Raw genomic sequence first — 19,267 nt, forward strand, 5'->3', positions numbered from 1 at the left:
GTGTGTGTGTGTGTGTGTGTGTGTGTGTGTGTGTGTGTGTGTGTGTGTGTGTGTGTGTGTGTGTGTGTGTGTGTGTGTGTTCGTGTGTGTGTGTGTGTGTGTGTGTGTGTGTGTGTGTGTGTGTGTGTGCGCGCGCGCGTGTGTGCGTGTGCGTGTTCGTGTGTGTTTGTTACCGGATACGGATACGGTAGACGGACCGCGTGACCAGCGTTGCCGTGTCCGCTTATTATAAGCAACGTTGAGCTTGTTTTTCTGTATAGTTGCTTGTACATATTTGTGGTTGCGGTTTTGTGGGCTTGTTTCTAAACGTGTACTTGCTTGCTTCCGCATTTTTTAATTAACATTTAAAACAGTGGTACTCAAATATTTTCATGAAACGGTTTTGTGCCAGCCAGGGAACATTTGTGTTGTTAGAATGTTAGAATAAAAAATATTCCAAATATTCCACATTTTATTTCAAGAGCGTTTGAAAATAGCAGATCTACAAGCTTGCGATGCGACGCGGCGCGCCATGTGAGCTTGTAGATTTGAAAGCGCTCAAGTGACCTAAGTCGCTTCTTTTGGGCTTGTTTTCCTAGACCTGGTTGCTTGTTTCTTTCGTGTAACCTGGCAAAATTGCGCGTGACGTGAGGTAGGCGTACAGTGTGTTTGTTTTGTTTACGCATCCGAGCCTGAGCTTGAAGCTGCTGGACAGTGTACTGTAGAGTTGGTATTTGGCTGTTTGTACGTAGGCCTGCTGGCTACTGGCTAGCCTTTGTAGCTTGCCACAAAAGACGGCAGTGGGAAAATAAAGTAAGAGAACATATACTTTTCCAAAAAAACACTGTAAATATGTTGAAGTTTAAATGGTGGAGATCTGGAGCCTAGCCAATATTTGCGCTGTTCATCCTGATAGCATCTGTTGAATAAGTAAGTTAGTTAGTTAGTTACCAAATTAGCTTGCTAACATAGCTCGCTAACCAGCACCACGTTACTTAATCAGACGAGTGGTCTACTGTTACTGTACACATTCTCACCAGTAAAGTAAGAAATTGTAAGGTGACATTTCAAAAGATTGAAGTCATTTAGGTGGTAGAGATGAATGGTTATAAGGTAGCTGATTTGTAAGGCGATGAATGGAGTGGAATACTGTCATGCCCCTCTGGCTACAGAACAAATAATAGGTTTTGCTGGGACATCAGTGATAGTCATGGGTTTGTTGTTGTTCTGCTGAGAAATCTCTGGAGTCAGTGCTGGCAAGTCTGAATAGGTTTCAAAACCACAAAGACTAGTGCAGTAGAACTAGCTGGACCTTCTGCCACTGCTCTGATTGTTTTGATTTATATCTCCATGAATGCCAAAAGGTGTATTTGTAGCTTTATTATCACCAAAAGGCTGGCATAGTGTACATGGGTTTGTGGTCTTGAATAGAACAGACATGGTCTCATGTGAGGTTAACTGACGCTTTTTAGAGCTGCCATTCAAAACCGTCAGCATTTATTCAGTGCAGAAGATGGTGATGATTTTATTATGAGCCGTTTTCTTCTACTCTAACCTCCATCCTTACTTCTTATTCCATGACAACAAGCTCCATAGGTTGTACCACGATGGAGACCACTGACCACGCCACAGAAGTTGACCCTCTGAAGAGGGGGCCAGATCAGGATGGTGCAGAGGCAGGAATAGCACCATCAGCCACTGAGCTGAAGAGGAAGGGCTGCGGAAAAGGCTCAGGCTTTGCCAAGTTGACCCATTGGAGGACTGCGATTTTCTTTCTCTCCCTGTTCCTCTGTCTGACCATCGTGTTTGCATTCTCCTTCATCATTCCTTGTCCTGTCAGACCGCAGTATCTCACAGCCTGGAACAGGACATTCCCCCAAGCAGGTGAGGACATGGCAGAGAGAGGCCTGCAGCCATACACCCAAACACTGTATTGTTCTACTGACATTTACTCTGCTTCCTTGGCTGATTGTACTCCGTTCTCCATTATAGCCACCTACGATTTCCTCGCCTTTGAAGATGCCAGCAAAGACAAAGTAATGGACATCCTGTTTGTCCGGAAGGACAGAGAAGGCAATCAGAATGTTACGTGTGGCAAGGGTATGGGCATATTCTGAAATGTTTATGTAATCTGAATCTAAATGTTTGCACAAACATACAAGAAATGTGTTGAGTTGCTGGCATGGGCAGATTCAATATCAGACCCCAACATGATTAAAGTGTTATGAAGCAAAGAGTAAAAACAAACAAAAAAAGAATATGGCCATTGGCCAACCTATCTGTTGTATTAATAAGGCTTCTGTGTGAAATTCATGTACACTCCTTGTATGTTTCAGATGTGGCCTCGCCTTGCCTGTTTGTGACAGCGGTGTCAGGGACAGATGGAGAGACTGTGTGGGAGCTTCCGTTGGCACCTGAGTTCCACTGGGCCCAATGTGGTTTGGACGCAGAGACAGACAGGGGCTGGCACTGCCTCGTGTCGCACTCTGATCAGCTCACAGCCATTGACAAACACACCGGTGAGTGACAAATTCTGCTGCATGTATCTATTATTTGTACTTTAAACCAATGGTTCTCAGTTGGTTTTACACTAAAGGCGATTATGCGAATATACGCAAAATTCGGTCTCGGTCCGAATAAATAAAAGACGCTTTTTCGCTCTGCAAAACTGATGTGGAAGCTTGCATTGACTTTATAAGGTTTTAAAGAAAAACGTATTATTCGCATGAAAAAATCGCCCCCGGTGTGTAAGGACCTTAAGAACCGAATTTCGGATTGACCAAGTCAGGAACAGGTTGTTTGTCCATGATCCTGTCAAAACATCTAATTCAGGAACAATGCTTGTTATTGTATTTTAGGATGATTTAATCCTTCATCACCCACTGACTCAGTTCCACATGCCTCACTTCCTGCCACAAATATGTGTAGTCATCATGACAGATACAATGATGAACGGCATCATACTTGGTCAGCTGAAAGTAGATAATGAAATTAAATGTATTATACCAATGTACTGTACTGTAAATCCGAGAAAGCAAGCTGTCATCTGATATGTTTTAATTGTTTACTGTTAAGCAGCAAGCTTTGACTAATTTGATTTACAGAAGGACAAATTTACGCAACTGCAGTGTAAAGACAAAAACGGAAGTGGGGGGAGGGCATCCGCTTTACTTGACTGTATGACGGAAGCGTTTGAAAATTGTGGGAGGCAACAGTTTGGCTTGAGAGACTGCCACTGTACTAAATGTACAGTACAATGGCGCAGTACTGTAATATACAGTATGATGAATTATTTAATTATGAATGAATTATTTTATTTACGTGTCATGCCACCTCGTGGCCCATCCCTCATGGGATTATATGACACCTTTTCAGGCAGTTACAATTAAAAAAAAATGTATACACTGGTTACCGGTATTGCTGATCATATACAACCAATACCGACTGAATTATGGGAATATAGGAAATAAGCTTATGCTTTCAGCACCCTTTGTGTTTTCTGATATTATCTTGATCATGTATTTGAAGTCTGGACCCAGTAGCAGAAGTTTTTGAAATGCATGTGAAATCCACTCAAAGGTGACGGAAAGCTTTACTAGAAAGATGGAGAAAAAATATATATTTGTATCTACAGTTCCACCAAAGCTGTGCAAAGCTTACCTACTGTAGCTGCCTATTTCCCTTTGACATTGCCAACCATTGCCGCCTAGACATTTGCTATGGGTTTACCTGATGTAAGATTCAGACTTTATTGTAACTTTCACATCAGAACTTGAAGTTTACAGATGTAAAAGGGCCAGGCCATTCTTTCTCTGACAAGGAAAGAAAGTCAGATAACAAGAAGGCACAGTGTCAAAAATCAATGAATATACAATGTCATATAAGTTCATGGTTAAAATACAATGAGGCAGAAATACTTCTTGTGCAAGCAGAGAAACATTTGTAGCAGATATAAATAGCAACAGATATGTAATCACTATCTCTTGTGCAGGTGAGACATCACATTTCAATTCAGGATAAAAATCAATTCACTTCATATCCTGTAATTGTTGTTGCTGCTCCTTAGTTATTGTAAGACAAGTCACTGTGGATAACAGTGTTAGGTAAGTGCGTTGAATGTAATGTAATGTAAAGTATGAACTGAGTGCTGTCTCTGTTTTGTTAGGTACTGTCAGGTGGCAACAGCCTCATCCTCCAGGGTTGAGCAGCACTCTGCCTGTTCTCAGTATCCCTGATCTGGATGGTGATGGCGTCAGGGATGTAGCTCTGGTGGCCCCTGGAGCCATGAAGGTTAACACCAATAATTTCTGTCTTTAGAGCTAGTTATGACCACAGCGATTCCGACAGACCAGTTCAGTCTTTAGGCGCACCACTGAGACCGAATTAGACTAAAAACATCCAACTAAATGTTTAAAATAAGAGCGTAGTTGACATGTAAAATGCATATGTTTTGTTTTCTCTGTCGCTAAGTGTGAACCCATAGTCATATTGTATATTGTATCACTATTGAGATATTTTGCATTACTATTCAGGTATGACATTTTTTCTGTATTATGCCCCATGTGCACAGGCACGTTCACCCCCCTCCAGTAGCACTACATTGTTGTATTTTCATTCTTCTACTTAATGTCTTTTTACTTATTTATTTAGTTTTGTTTCAGTGTATTGTTTTGTTTTCTTCGTATTGTGTTGTAATTTCAATTTAACATAATTATCATCCAATCTATGGGAGTGCCTGGATATGCAGAAATTCAAAGCATTGAGGACACTGGACAGTGTCTTCTGTCAGAGTATAAATCAACAGAAAAGCATCCATTCAGTATTAACTGTCTGTTGTCATGCCTGCAGACACAGCTGGTGATCCTCTCAGGGAAGACAGGGACCCAGGTTGGATCTGAGGTACTTCTCGATTCATCAGAGACAGACAGACATCTTCTGCACTCCACTGCCAAAGGTTCTCACTATGTACTGTTTCAGAAAGGTTAGTGAGACCTGCCAATTTAGTGCTGTTTTCCTAGGAAACAAATGAACATCCTAACAATAACATTATGCTTTGCTTTTGATTTGCATTGATTTTGTGTCGATTTGGGGGTCATGTATATTGATTATAATTAAACTGATTTCAGTCCCCATTTCGACCATTGTGTATTAATCTTTGTATACAGTTGATGGCAGTATTGAGTTGTCCTGTATTTGCTCTCAGATACTGGCTTGTATGGCCTGGCCCTTTGGAGGATTGCTGCCAAGGCTAAAGCAGGCATAGAGACGGGCCTCAAAAAGGACCAACGCTGGGAAAGCAAAGCCAGTAACACCACTGGCCTTGTACCTGTCTATGAGTAAGAGACAGTCACAAACCTCCATTAACCATCGATTGTTTGATTGCAATTATGCAATGTCTTTAGCCAGAGGCTTGTGTTGTTGTTGTCGTTGCTATTTTTTTAGAATCAAGAATCAAGACTCAAGATTCAAGAAGGTTTTATATGTCACTCACTTATACAGGTACAAGTAGTGAAATGTTGGTTCGGCATGTCCGCAAGACTGTGCAAAAACAGCAGCAGCATGAAATACAAAAAGATGATGCTGAGTTTCCATGAAAAAAAGCAGAATGACCCACACACAAGGAAATCTAGCTGCAAATAACCTTAGCAGCAGGGGGTAGTAATTTAGCATTATATATATAGCAGCAATTCCCAACCTGTGGGCAGTGATTTCTCAAATGGGCCCTGAAATAATTGGCAAAACAAAATATAACATTAAAATATACTGTATTAAAAAAAACGGTCTGTATTTGTTATTTACAGTAAAACCTTGAAAAATTATTAATACCAATAAATAAGAACTTAAAGTATACTACGTTGGTTCTGTTGATCCAAGCTGGAACACAATTGATTGGTTGATAATTAAAATAATAAACATGATCTGAAAATGCACAGGGCCCATCCATCTGACCATGGCAGCCAATTGGCTGCTGTGTTAAGTGGTCAGGACGCTTTTGAGAATTTCAAGTGGGCCCTGATCCAGCGGGAACCACTGATACTGTATATAGAATTAGTGATAAGATATATACATTCCTATGCATCGTCAGTGTTGTGTGCACCAATGTATTATACATCTATTCATTCATATAGAAAGCATGTGTGCACCTTTACATGTGCTCCATATTATCCATACGTGCATTCGGGTGTATGTTGTCTACAGTCCGTTTCTTACGTTGTGTAGTATACACGTTGTGTATATTAAATCATTTTAAACTTTGAGAACCACTGTGCTACACCATGTCCTATGTACTTTTTTTTATCTGTGCGTAAGATAGCAGTGCACCCTGTTTGCTCCAGGCCACACCTCATTTTGAGACCAGCACGCCCATGGAATATGAACTTGCTGCTTTGTGCCAGGTGGAAGATTGGGCCTTGAGTGTTTTACTGTGCAGTAGAAGAAGTGGGGTTCAGGAGGCGAGCGTCTTCAAAGCTATGACATTGAAACATAATGTGATTCTCTCTCTTTGTCAGGTCACGCTCAGTGAGACATGTGCTGATGATGGGGAAGAAAGACAATCCATCCGACCTGCTGCTGGTGACTGCAGAGGAAGTGGTACTGATCGATGGAAGCACTTTGCAGCCGCTGTGGAGGAAGAATACCAGCGCAGTGCTGAGGTACCATAGTGGATTCTTTCTTTAAAAAATGTTGATGGTTTTAATCAAACACATACTCAGTATTGGAGATTAAGGGAAATAAATAAGCTATCTTCTCATTTATTCAGGGAGCCCTCCTTTGGTCATTTCAACAAAGATGGGATTCTTGATATAGTGATTGAGGAGGACATCGGAAATGGCACAAATAGGGTACGTTGGGTTTAAAGAGGCCAAACCTGCCACCGTGTGATAAAACAGTCTGTTAATTTTCTTTGCTTTATCCTGTTTCTTTTTTGTTTTCTCACTGCAACCACAGGTTTCTACTTTTGACCACAGGTCAGCTCCACTTGGGTTTAGTGCCGTGCTAAAGGGGGTTACTTTGACATTAATTGTTGAGTGAAGGTAGACAGCACCACCGAAGGAACTAAGGGTTTGACTCCTTCGCAGTGCATCCGGCTTGGCTGGGCGCTCCAATGAACACAATTGTCAGTGTTTGTGGATGGGAAGCCAGCAGGGGAGGGCGATCCATGTCACTGCACTTGGGACTCCTGCCTGTTCAGTGAGGTGCCGGATCTGAGAGGAATGGCGTGTTCCCCGCATGCATTGTGTCCTTCCGGTTAAACTCTTCACTGTCAGGTGCAGGCAAATCCATGTGTATCAGAGGAGACACGTAGTTATCTAACACCCTCCCACATGACCAACTGTAGGGGTTTGCAGTGGCAGGGACTGCATGTGAGGGGGAAATTGGTAATTGGTATCACAACTGTATAGGGTGAAAAGGGGGAGGGGGTACCGTAGACAAACCGTGTGTGAATATGAACTTGTCTTTAATTAGTTGGCGATTCTGGATGGGGCGTCAGGTGGTGTGCTGTGGGAAGTCAAGCTGATGGCCAGTGCCAACTCCCCTAGACCAGCCTCAGTCAACACCATCAACTCCTTCTCTGTCTTCATGTTCTGGGGCATGATGCCATCAGAGACCAACACCTCTGTGAGTGTTGGGCCAGAGTCTGTTATGGATTCCTCCTGGATTACACAGCAAAAGTCATTCAGAATGAGCAAATTCTAAAATATTACATATTGAAGATTATCATTTATTAAAGTAATTGATTACAATTTAAATATTTGATCATATCACGTAATGATTTTCTTTGTTCAATATTTTGCAGCCCTAGATATAACTATATCATTATTATTAATCATTATTATATTATCATCATAAACATGTAAATTAGATGTTTAGCATGGGTCATACATTTTGTCAGACACTGACTTTTTAAATGCATGTTCTCCAGCTACCATTGACTGAGGACCGTCGATCCTACATGCTGCATCCACACTATTCAAAAGTCCTTTTAGAGTCAACCAATATCATGGACCACATCATTGCATTTAAAGGTAAGTCTGATTACTGTTTGTTTGTTTGATTTGTCTTATTATTAATAATATTGTTGTTAAAGTATGTGTTAAATAGCTCTTATCAGTGCTATACAGTGTTTGTTCAGTAACAATTTACTGCCGCCGGTGCCCACACACCCGCGGACATCAGACACAGATATCAGTGGTGTTTCGGCTCACGGAAACCGTCAGTCGGAATTGACACTTGGCACTGTACACCCTTTGGTCATCTGACTGACACACACACACAGTTTCCGTAAATGTATAGATACATATACACACTGTACACACACACACACAGCACATAGTCATGCATAGTCTACATTACTGTGGCGAATACCTTGCATGACTATGTGCTGTGTGTGTGTGTGTACAGAATGTATAAAGTACAATATTTTATCTGTCCTTATCTCAGCCACATTGTTGGAGCGCGGGCGCCATGCCTGCTACATCCTGCTGACGGGTCCACAGGGTGGCGGGGAAGCTGAGGGCACCGTGGCCCTCAGTAAGAGGAAGCTGAAGCAGGACATTCCCAACAGCAGGGTCCTACGCATTGGCAGCGGGAGCAGCTCAGAGAGCAACGACGAAATTAAAGAGGTGTTCCAAAGACTCCGCTTCAGTGAGGACTGACAGCACTACCGTTTACATATACTACCACACATCCATTCATGTCGCAACCAAAATAGCGTAGTAACAATCTGTAGTGTGGCTACATTTTACATTTAACCCATTAAGACCGGGAACGCATCTGTGTGTCATTTTTAGATTTCTTTGGCTATTCAAAAATAGCAGATCTACAAGCTCATAGCACCAAGTGCCGCTATTTTTTAAAAATCGTGAACATTTGTGGCAAAATCTTGGATTATATATTTTTTTAAGCGAACATTTGTAAAATATTTAGTTCCAGGAACCCCCAGAAGCAAAGATTTGAGTTACAAATGTCTGCCAAAAGAAAGGAAAAAAATCGAATATTTGCACACATTTTCATGATTTTTCAAAAATAGCAGATCTACAAGCTCATATTTTTGAATAGCCAAATAAATCTTAAAATGACACAGATGCGTTCCCGGTCTTAATGGGTTAACATAAAACACAGAGTACATGACTGCCTTACAACTGCTGTCAGCCAAACCAATTCCTTTGTTGTTTCAACCAAACCAATTCCTTTGTTGTTTAGCGTGCTCAAGTTGACTTCATATTAGAATACGATTTTGGGGGCGCCCGGTGGATCACCGAGTAAGAGCGCATACCACATAAATAAGGCTATACTCCTTCCCGCAGCTGGCCCTGGTTCAAATCCGACCCGCGGCACTTTTCTGCATGTCACCTCCACACTCTCTCCCACCTTTCCTGTCCATCTCTCACTGTCCGAAATAAAGAAGACATGCAAAATAATAATATTAAAGAAATTAGAATAGGATTTGCCAGGCATTAGTGCTTCATAGCATGCTGAATGTAGACATGCTGTTTTAAGGTCAACCTTATCTACTGTTTGCAACGCTAGACGACACCCTGCTATGGTGTCAGCGTTCAGACTGCCTTCTGACAATCCAACTACACCGACTGCTGTTCTCTTACTGTTACTGTACATCATTCATTGAGATGACTTGACTTGCTTTATTGTTTCCTTGCACTTTTGAGCGTAAATGCTCTGTTGGCAACAGGTGTCTCTGAGAGCTGGAATAATATGAATATATGGATCTATGCAACAGATAGTTGCACTATGCTTTAAAAGGCAGCCAAATCATGCCAGTACACAGTGTCACTGTTTATGTGTGTTTTAAGTTACAACACCCTTAACCCTCTGGGGTCTCACATTTTGTTTTAAAATGCAAATTTTGGTCATGGGTGTTCTGGCCGACTTGCACAAGTACACAAATAAGGGCTATAGTTTTATTTCGGGTGTCCTGGGACTTTATAGACCTATTGAAATTAGATGGTAGTAAATGTTAACTGATTGTTGGTATATGGTACCAGAGGTTTATCATTGTTTCGAGTTGAAGCATGTATTTTTTTTAATGGATTTTACATTCAGAGAAATGGTAGCCTTATACTGTTTTAGAGGGTACTGTAGATTAGAGGACATAAGGTACTTCCTTAATCCAAGATGCTGTAACTATAATTAAGTCTTTTGATGCACACTGTCTGAACTGTTTAGGTTATGCCTAAACAGCTCCTTCTAAGGGTTGGTCTGTTTTCTTACCCTTGAACATGCTTTTAACATTTTGTGGGGTATTTTTTAATATATATTTTGCCATATATTAATATATTGAACCTGTGGAACAGGCTCACGCTGTAGTTGTCTTTTCCCTCGGTTTTGACTAGATTTCTGTTTGAATTTTGGCAATAAACAAACTAATGTTAAATTATAAGACTGATTCATTCATTGAATTTTTATCATGGCAGTCACAGGACTTTAGATTGATCTATTATGATTATGTTGTGTAGCTGCAAATCGTCTGAGCTTGTATGATAATTTCACCCTCTTTTACACCTGTAAACTTGTGACAAAAAAAACTTGAACTAGTTGAAGGATGTGAGAGCACAAAGAAGTTGGACGAAGTGGGCAGTGGTGTACAAAGTACTCAACCCCATACTTGAGTCAAAGAATCGATACCTGTGGTCAAATATTACTCAACACTCAACTACAAGTGAAAGTTGCCGGATTTGTCCCTGAATTAAAGTAAAGTAAGCTAGTAAAGCTACTGGAATACTTGCTTTAAAAAAATACTTAAGTATTCAAAAGTATATACTATTTAAAACATTAAAAAGTACAAATTACAATTTTAACTTTGTTTTTTATAACAATGCATTGCTGTATTAAAATGTATACATTCCCCGAAAATTGTCTATATTATATATTTGAATAGGGTTTAAATGGTTAAAATAGAAATACTTTATTGGAGGAAAATTAAGAGCCACAGTTGTGGTAATGTACTTTTTCCCTTCCTAAAAATGTAGTAGCCTAGCTAACTTTTGACTTTTATGAGTCAGAAATATAGACTACAATATTTGTCTTTGAAATGTGTCATGTGTCATAAGGCCTATCCGACTACTGAAGCACAGTACAGATTCTCAAGTAAATGTAGACCGTTAGCCTACTGTCAGCCACTGGAAGTGGGTCAGCCACTGAGCTAAGTCATCCTTTTAAATAACATACTGAATTGTTTTTAATGGAACATACGTAGTGCGTGTGATGTGATTGTGACCTGTTGGCATGCGCACAGGGCGTCGCTGCAGTTGTAAATAGCGGAGGACGGGCATACAGTCACGTAGCTCCACATACTATCTATCAGACGGAGTGTAACTTGCGTTACACTTTAACCATGGAGCGTGCCGCTTGCCATGACGCACAGAGCGATTAGCAGGGTCTGCGATTACCTATTCATTTCCCTCCTTGTAAAGAATTTTGGAAATGGGTGCTGCTGCTGCCCCATTGGGAGGTAGTCAGTCGGATTCCCGATTACCTCTAAGATGTTTTGGACGATCAATTCTGCTGACCGGACTGAACGTGTTTGCATCCATTCACCTCCCGGTTCCTACTGACTTCAGGGGGAGCAGAAAAAACATTGACGAGATGGTCTAATCCGAGGTGGACTGTCTGCTGCTGAATGCCCTGTACAGAAACAATAGGACAGTATGGAGAGATTACTTGACCAAGCATTATCCCCTTCCTTAAGACATGGATTACGGAATATGGAAATGTCAGTGGTGGTCACAACTCACAATCCCTGTGCTTTCATTATTCACTAGGGATTATATTATGGAATGACTGAGTGCTGCACTGCTGTGAGTGCTGTCACTCTGTTAGACCATGATGACCATGAATTAATGAAATGTGCAAATCTAAGGAATAGAACCGTGCCAAAGCCCAATGGCCAATCTATCACGGTTTAAGACCATACATTATAAGTGAATAAACAGATGAAAGATGCTACGTGAGCTAATCACTTGACATGAACTAGTTAGTGGCTTCACTTGCGGACCCCGTCACCGTGCGACAGGTGCTGTCAGGCAGCTGTCATTCTTCGAAAGTAGCCTACATTCCTGGTTTAGAATTTAGATTAGGGCCCAGAGGTGATGGTTTAATTAGTAAACTACCGTCTTATTATCAGATATCAATTCAATATTTGCTGCTTTTTTTTGCACCTTTCACTTTGAGCACAGAGCACTTATAAGCATGATAAAATAAAATAAAATGTGTGTGCCTGTCTAAGAAAGTTTATGCAGCGCGAGTTTTATTTATTGTTTCTGCCAGTCAACCCTGAACAAAGGACAAAGCAGGCGCAACAGTTTACCCTGGACTTCTTTAGATGCTGAACAAGAAAACCTGGAACAGGTGATCTTGAATCCAAGAAGTGAACATTATCTTTACATAGCCTACGCCTAGGCTGCCACATTGTTTATCTAACTTTATAGACTATATTAATGATTAACTATGCCCTACCTACTCTATTTCCGCCTTTGTATCATATGCATTGTGCATTAAAAAAGTTTAATTTTATTTTTTATTTTTTTATAAACATTACCACACAGGCTTTTGTGGTATTATTTCCCCATTTACTGCACATGATTTCCTTTGCGCTTGTTTAAGCTAGTTATGGTCCTGCCTTGTGCTGAGGAAACTATTTTATTTCTCTTCATTCCAATGTGACCTGCTGTCTGGCTGGCCGCCATGCCGTTCTGGTAGGAATGCACGACTGCAGTCATTAGGCTAAAAGGCGCGCAGGACGCGCTGCACAATTGACTGACGCGCATTGAGCATCTGCACCCCACGCAACTTTCTCCCTCTGCTACAAGTCATTTTGATCAACCTAGGACCGTCCGGCACCAAAGGTATTCTAACATTTATTGACATTGTTTCTCATAATTTAGAAGAATAAAGAGCTTTTATTGATTTTACTTTTTTTTAAAATATATATATTCTGTCAATGCATAGCGCCTATCATCTGAAAATGAAAGCATTTACTTTGACCAGCAGCGATTGTAGGCTATACAGCTATTTCAATTTGTTTTTAACAATGAATTGATATTATATTGACATAGTAAGTTGATATAGGTCTACAACATGCAGACACAAATTGATTCAGAAAACTTCAGGCTGTAGTCCTATAGGCCTACTTGAAAGAAAGTGAGAACGTGCAGACTATGTCAAGGATAGAACCAATACGGTTCAGTGTTTTGTAAAAGATAAAAGGTAAACGCTCGATCAAAAACGATGCGTTTTTGATCATAGAGTGAATTTACATTTCCAGAATAATCTCAGAGGTGAGTGATGCATTCTTCCACATAAAAGCCTAAATTAATCCTCTGCTTTTCCGTCGGGGTGAATTTTCATCCATATTCGGTATCGTTAAAGATCAGTCCGTACAGTAGGCTAGCCTATAGTAGGAAGTAGTCAAATATTATTTCAAGTTATAGTCTACGTGAGGTCGTGCGCTGCTGCTGCTCTCTGTCTGATAATGATGCTTTCGTCACCATGGTGCTGTCGCTGACCTAAAATGAACCTTTACATTCGCAGCTTCAGTTTGCCTGTTGTTCTTATCTTGCATCATGTAAGAAACGAATGGTTTGTTAACAGATGGCAGAGGACATTCAAACCAAGCTCCAGAACTACCGCACTGCGCCGTTCGACTCCAGATTCCCGAACCAGAACCAGACTAGGAACTGTTTTGTGAATTATATGGGTAAGACTGCCAGCCAGACAGTGCCAGCCAGATACACAGTCAAACAAGGCAGCTGGGCTAAGTTGCATAGTCATGTTATTTGTTTGATGAAGACGATTTAAAAATGTAATGCAAGTTAAAGTTAGTTAAGTGTGCATAGCCATAACAAGAATTATTTAAGTCCCTAAAAAAGACACTATTTTAAAATTGGTGAGGTCAAATGATGATCTTTAAATATGTGGACCACTTAGCTGGTAGGCCAATCCAATTTGAGCAGATTTCTTTGGACCCCCTCCTCCTTAGCCCTAGCCTGGTAAACCCCTGCCTCCGGATATCTCATTTGCAAATGAGATTTCCGTAAGGGGGATGGTTTACCAGGCTACCTTAGCCCATGGTCTCTTAGATCTGTTAGTTTGGTGGCCTCAGTGTTAAATAAAAAACAATACACCAGCAATAATTGTCAAAGTAGTAGCCAGAGGTCACTAGTGTTCAGCAGAGCAGTGTGTCTGACTCATGCACTCATGACAGGTGGTCTGATTGTCATCATCACCCTCTCTGTCCTATAGTCACCAATCACTATAAGCACTCCTTCATTCTCTCAGCTATCACGCTATTACATGCAGTGAGGAGGTCATCATAGTTGACAAATTCTTGGGTTTTATTTACAGTAATTAAACTTACTTAGTTATTGCACAGTGGCTTTTGAAGGAGAATGGCTGATTTGTTTGTGTTATTTACGCTCATGTTTTCATATTCATTGCTGTTTTTAGACTATCACCGTTGCCAAAAATCTCTGGATGCCAAAGGAGTTGACACCGCCCCCTGTGATTGGTATAAGAGGGTCTACAAGTCACTCTGCCCAATGTCCTGGGTAAATTCTTCCCACTTCTGGACTTCTCCCACAGCTTAATTATTTTCACCACCAGAATTGTAATAGTAACCAATTGTGTGACTGGACATATGTGGCCTAACTTTGTCGTTGGGCAGAGGTCAAGCAAGTTCCTCTGCATGAGCATTCCCTTCCTGGGAATCAAAAACACACTCCCAGACAGTGTGTGTCATTAGTGTATATTGTGCAAGATGAGTTATATCCACAACATGGGTTCTTTAAGAGACAGGCTTGACTGGGTGTTCTCCATTTCTCATTGCTATACAGCCAATTCGATTACTAAAACTTCTCTACAGGGCTAAAATAAAATCCAATTTATTCCCCTTGTGGGTGTGACCCAATGGCCCATTGAGAGCTGATAGTTGATACATTACTGTAAAATAACAAATATGCGGAAGGACGGGCATACAGTCACGTAGCTCCACATACTATCTATCAGACGGAGTGTAACTTGCGTTACACTTTAACCATGGAGCGTGCCGCTTGCCATGACGCACAGAGCGATTAGCAGGGTCTGCGATTACCTATTCATTTCCCTCCTTGTAAAGAATTTTGGAAATGGGTGCTGCTGCTGCCCCATTGGGAGGTAGTCAGTCGGATTCCCGATTACCTCTAAGATGTTTTGGACGATCAATTCTGCTGACCGGACTGAACGTGTTTGCATCCATTCACCTCCCGGTTCCTACTGACTTCAGGGGGAGCAGAAAAAACATTGACGAGATGGTCTAATCCGAGGTGGACTGTCTGCTGCTGAATGCCCTGTACAGAAACAATAGGACAGTATGGAGAGATTACTTGACCAAGCATTATCCCCTTCCTTAAGACATGGATTACGGAATATGGAAATGTCAGTGGTGGTCACAACTCACAATCCCTGTGCTTTCATTATTCACTAGGGATTATATTATGGAATGACTGAGTGCTGCACTGCTGTGAGTGCTGTCACTCTGTTAGACCATGATGACCATGAATTAATGAAATGTGCAAATCTAAGGAATAGAACCGTGCCAAAGCCCAATGGCCAATCTATCACGGTTTAAGACCATACATTATAAGTGAATAAACAGATGAAAGATGCTACGTGAGCTAATCACTTGACATGAACTAGTTAGTGGCTTCACTTGCGGACCCCGTCACCGTGCGACAGGTGCTGTCAGGCAGCTGTCATTCTTCGAAAGTAGCCTACATTCCTGGTTTAGAATTTAGATTAGGGCCCAGAGGTGATGGTTTAATTAGTAAACTACCGTCTTATTATCAGATATCAATTCAATATTTGCTGCTTTTTTTTGCACCTTTCACTTTGAGCACAGAGCACTTATAAGCATGATAAAATAAAATAAAATGTGTGTGCCTGTCTAAGAAAGTTTATGCAGCGCGAGTTTTATTTATTGTTTCTGCCAGTCAACCCTGAACAAAGGACAAAGCAGGCGCAACAGTTTACCCTGGACTTCTTTAGATGCTGAACAAGAAAACCTGGAACAGGTGATCTTGAATCCAAGAAGTGAACATTATCTTTACATAGCCTACGCCTAGGCTGCCACATTGTTTATCTAACTTTATAGACTATATTAATGATTAACTATGCCCTACCTACTCTATTTCCGCCTTTGTATCATATGCATTGTGCATTAAAAAAGTTTAATTTTATTTTTTATTTTTTTATAAACATTACCACACAGGCTTTTGTGGTATTATTTCCCCATTTACTGCACATGATTTCCTTTGCGCTTGTTTAAGCTAGTTATGGTCCTGCCTTGTGCTGAGGAAACTATTTTATTTCTCTTCATTCCAATGTGACCTGCTGTCTGGCTGGCCGCCATGCCGTTCTGGTAGGAATGCACGACTGCAGTCATTAGGCTAAAAGGCGCGCAGGACGCGCTGCACAATTGACTGACGCGCATTGAGCATCTGCACCCCACGCAACTTTCTCCCTCTGCTACAAGTCATTTTGATCAACCTAGGACCGTCCGGCACCAAAGGTATTCTAACATTTATTGACATTGTTTCTCATAATTTAGAAGAATAAAGAGCTTTTATTGATTTTACTTTTTTTTAAAATATATATATTCTGTCAATGCATAGCGCCTATCATCTGAAAATGAAAGCATTTACTTTGACCAGCAGCGATTGTAGGCTATACAGCTATTTCAATTTGTTTTTAACAATGAATTGATATTATATTGACATAGTAAGTTGATATAGGTCTACAACATGCAGACACAAATTGATTCAGAAAACTTCAGGCTGTAGTCCTATAGGCCTACTTGAAAGAAAGTGAGAACGTGCAGACTATGTCAAGGATAGAACCAATACGGTTCAGTGTTTTGTAAAAGATAAAAGGTAAACGCTCGATCAAAAACGATGCGTTTTTGATCATAGAGTGAATTTACATTTCCAGAATAATCTCAGAGGTGAGTGATGCATTCTTCCACATAAAAGCCTAAATTAATCCTCTGCTTTTCCGTCGGGGTGAATTTTCATCCATATTCGGTATCGTTAAAGATCAGTCCGTACAGTAGGCTAGCCTATAGTAGGAAGTAGTCAAATATTATTTCAAGTTATAGTCTACGTGAGGTCGTGCGCTGCTGCTGCTCTCTGTCTGATAATGATGCTTTCGTCACCATGGTGCTGTCGCTGACCTAAAATGAACCTTTACATTCGCAGCTTCAGTTTGCCTGTTGTTCTTATCTTGCATCATGTAAGAAACGAATGGTTTGTTAACAGATGGCAGAGGACATTCAAACCAAGCTCCAGAACTACCGCACTGCGCCGTTCGACTCCAGATTCCCGAACCAGAACCAGACTAGGAACTGTTTTGTGAATTATATGGGTAAGACTGCCAGCCAGACAGTGCCAGCCAGATACACAGTCAAACAAGGCAGCTGGGCTAAGTTGCATAGTCATGTTATTTGTTTGATGAAGACGATTTAAAAATGTAATGCAAGTTAAAGTTAGTTAAGTGTGCATAGCCATAACAAGAATTATTTAAGTCCCTAAAAAAGACACTATTTTAAAATTGGTGAGGTCAAATGATGATCTTTAAATATGTGGACCACTTAGCTGGTAGGCCAATCCAATTTGAGCAGATTTCTTTGGACCCCCTCCTCCTTAGCCCTAGCCTGGTAAACCCCTGCCTCCGGATATCTCATTTGCAAATGAGATTTCCGTAAGGGGGATGGTTTACCAGGCTACCTTAGCCCATGGTCTCTTAGATCTGTTAGTTTGGTGGCCTCAGTGTTAAATAAAAAACAATACACCAGCAATAATTGTCAAAGTAGTAGCCAGAGGTCACTAGTGTTCAGCAGAGCAGTGTGTCTGACTCATGCACTCATGACAGGTGGTCTGATTGTCATCATCACCCTCTCTGTCCTATAGTCACCAATCACTATAAGCACTCCTTCATTCTCTCAGCTATCACGCTATTACATGCAGTGAGGAGGTCATCATAGTTGACAAATTCTTGGGTTTTATTTACAGTAATTAAACTTACTTAGTTATTGCACAGTGGCTTTTGAAGGAGAATGGCTGATTTGTTTGTGTTATTTACGCTCATGTTTTCATATTCATTGCTGTTTTTAGACTATCACCGTTGCCAAAAATCTCTGGATGCCAAAGGAGTTGACACCGCCCCCTGTGATTGGTATAAGAGGGTCTACAAGTCACTCTGCCCAATGTCCTGGGTAAATTCTTCCCACTTCTGGACTTCTCCCACAGCTTAATTATTTTCACCACCAGAATTGTAATAGTAACCAATTGTGTGACTGGACATATGTGGCCTAACTTTGTCGTTGGGCAGAGGTCAAGCAAGTTCCTCTGCATGAGCATTCCCTTCCTGGGAATCAAAAACACACTCCCAGACAGTGTGTGTCATTAGTGTATATTGTGCAAGATGAGTTATATCCACAACATGGGTTCTTTAAGAGACAGGCTTGACTGGGTGTTCTCCATTTCTCATTGCTATACAGCCAATTCGATTACTAAAACTTCTCTACAGGGCTAAAATAAAATCCAATTTATTCCCCTTGTGGGTGTGACCCAATGGCCCATTGAGAGCTGATAGTTGATACATTACTGTAAAATAACAAATTCCAATAAAGAATCATGGCACTTTTTTAAACCCATCAATTCAAATGACAACATTCAGGTGAACTGTAAGAGTGAACTGTAAAATTAACAATATTAAGACTTGAAGTAATTTTGTACCCGTTATCTCTGCAGATTCAGAAATGGGACGACCAGAGAGAGGAAGGCATCTTCCCAGGGAAGATCTAAAGGAGCAGAGTCTTCACTGCTAGTTGTGTGAGTGGTAGGATTCCACTGGACTCCTTCACTAACTTTCCATCGCTGCTCTGCTAGAATTGGGAAAGTGAACTGAATAGTCATTACTTATAAAAGATGATATATTGTACTGCACATTAAAATATTATATTTATGGATAACAAGTGTCTGTCTTCTTATTTTCACCATGTGGTTATTACTACTGTAGCTGGCCACTATTGACCAGGGATCGGTTTGCTGGGGAGGATGGGGGGGGGGGGAATTCCGGACTTTTACTTGTAACAAAATATTTCTACATTGCCGTATTGATACTTTTACGTAAGTAAAACATTTCAGTACTTTTTCCCACCACTGTAATGGTTATAACTGTATCTAAGTCAGGCCTCGCATCTGAGCATACAGCACTAGGTTCACAGTGAAGAGGGTTC

General features: G+C 40.9%; 3 protein-coding genes across 5 annotated transcripts; all 3 read left to right on the plus strand.

Moving 5' to 3' along the window:
* Positions 1 to 657: 657 nt before the first annotated feature.
* fam234a (family with sequence similarity 234 member A) lies at positions 658 to 8,806 on the plus strand. The gene is made up of 12 exons (XM_084079250.1): positions 658 to 792; positions 1,568 to 1,863; positions 1,972 to 2,079; positions 2,316 to 2,498; positions 4,145 to 4,269; positions 4,828 to 4,960; positions 5,183 to 5,315; positions 6,489 to 6,632; positions 6,740 to 6,821; positions 7,447 to 7,599; positions 7,904 to 8,006; positions 8,422 to 8,806. Exons 2-12 carry the CDS (start codon positions 1,587 to 1,589, stop codon positions 8,634 to 8,636), a joined length of 1,656 nt encoding a protein of 551 aa, XP_083935376.1. The 5' UTR covers positions 658 to 792; positions 1,568 to 1,586; the 3' UTR covers positions 8,637 to 8,806.
* A 3,951-nt stretch (positions 8,807 to 12,757) lies between these two features.
* LOC311060131 (cytochrome c oxidase subunit 6B1-like) lies at positions 12,758 to 14,582 on the plus strand (the record flags this gene model as incomplete). The annotated part of the gene is made up of 3 exons (XM_084078260.1): positions 12,758 to 12,842; positions 13,588 to 13,693; positions 14,443 to 14,582. Exons 2-3 carry the CDS (start codon positions 13,588 to 13,590, stop codon positions 14,580 to 14,582), a joined length of 246 nt encoding a protein of 81 aa, XP_083934386.1. The 5' UTR covers positions 12,758 to 12,842.
* Positions 14,583 to 16,414: 1,832 nt separating this feature from the next.
* On the plus strand, positions 16,415 to 18,997 carry LOC311059820 (cytochrome c oxidase subunit 6B1-like). 3 transcript variants are annotated; one of them, XM_084077897.1, is made up of 4 exons: positions 16,415 to 16,540; positions 17,286 to 17,391; positions 18,141 to 18,241; positions 18,780 to 18,997. In XM_084077897.1, the coding sequence occupies exons 2-4, from the start codon at positions 17,286 to 17,288 to the stop codon at positions 18,831 to 18,833; spliced, it is 261 nt and encodes an 86-aa protein (XP_083934023.1). In that variant the 5' UTR covers positions 16,415 to 16,540; the 3' UTR covers positions 18,834 to 18,997. The 3 variants fall into 3 exon arrangements, with proteins under 3 accessions (XP_083934023.1, XP_083934024.1, XP_083934025.1); XM_084077898.1 differs by having other exon boundaries at positions 16,421 to 16,540; positions 17,226 to 17,391; XM_084077899.1 differs by having other exon boundaries at positions 16,456 to 16,540; positions 17,265 to 17,391.
* Positions 18,998 to 19,267: the final 270 nt, after the last annotated feature.

This window comes from Gymnoscopelus microlampas (assembly GCF_963454915.1).
Source record: "Gymnoscopelus microlampas genome assembly, chromosome: 14".
NCBI lineage: Eukaryota > Metazoa > Chordata > Actinopteri > Myctophiformes > Myctophidae > Gymnoscopelus > Gymnoscopelus microlampas.

Coding starts and splice junctions, on each gene's coding strand:
- fam234a (XM_084079250.1), top strand. CDS start 1,587: ATGGAGACCACTGACCACGCCACAGAAGTTGACCCTCTGAAGAGGGGG. Junction 2,080..2,315: donor GAATGTTACGTGTGGCAAGG/GTATGGGCATAT, acceptor TGTATGTTTCAG/ATGTGGCCTCGCCTTGCCTG. Junction 4,961..5,182: donor CTATGTACTGTTTCAGAAAG/GTTAGTGAGACC, acceptor ATTTGCTCTCAG/ATACTGGCTTGTATGGCCTG.
- LOC311059820 (XM_084077897.1), top strand. CDS start 17,286: ATGGCAGAGGACATTCAAACCAAGCTCCAGAACTACCGCACTGCGCCG. Junction 17,392..18,140: donor CTGTTTTGTGAATTATATGG/GTAAGACTGCCA, acceptor TGCTGTTTTTAG/ACTATCACCGTTGCCAAAAA. Junction 18,242..18,779: donor CACTCTGCCCAATGTCCTGG/GTAAATTCTTCC, acceptor TTATCTCTGCAG/ATTCAGAAATGGGACGACCA.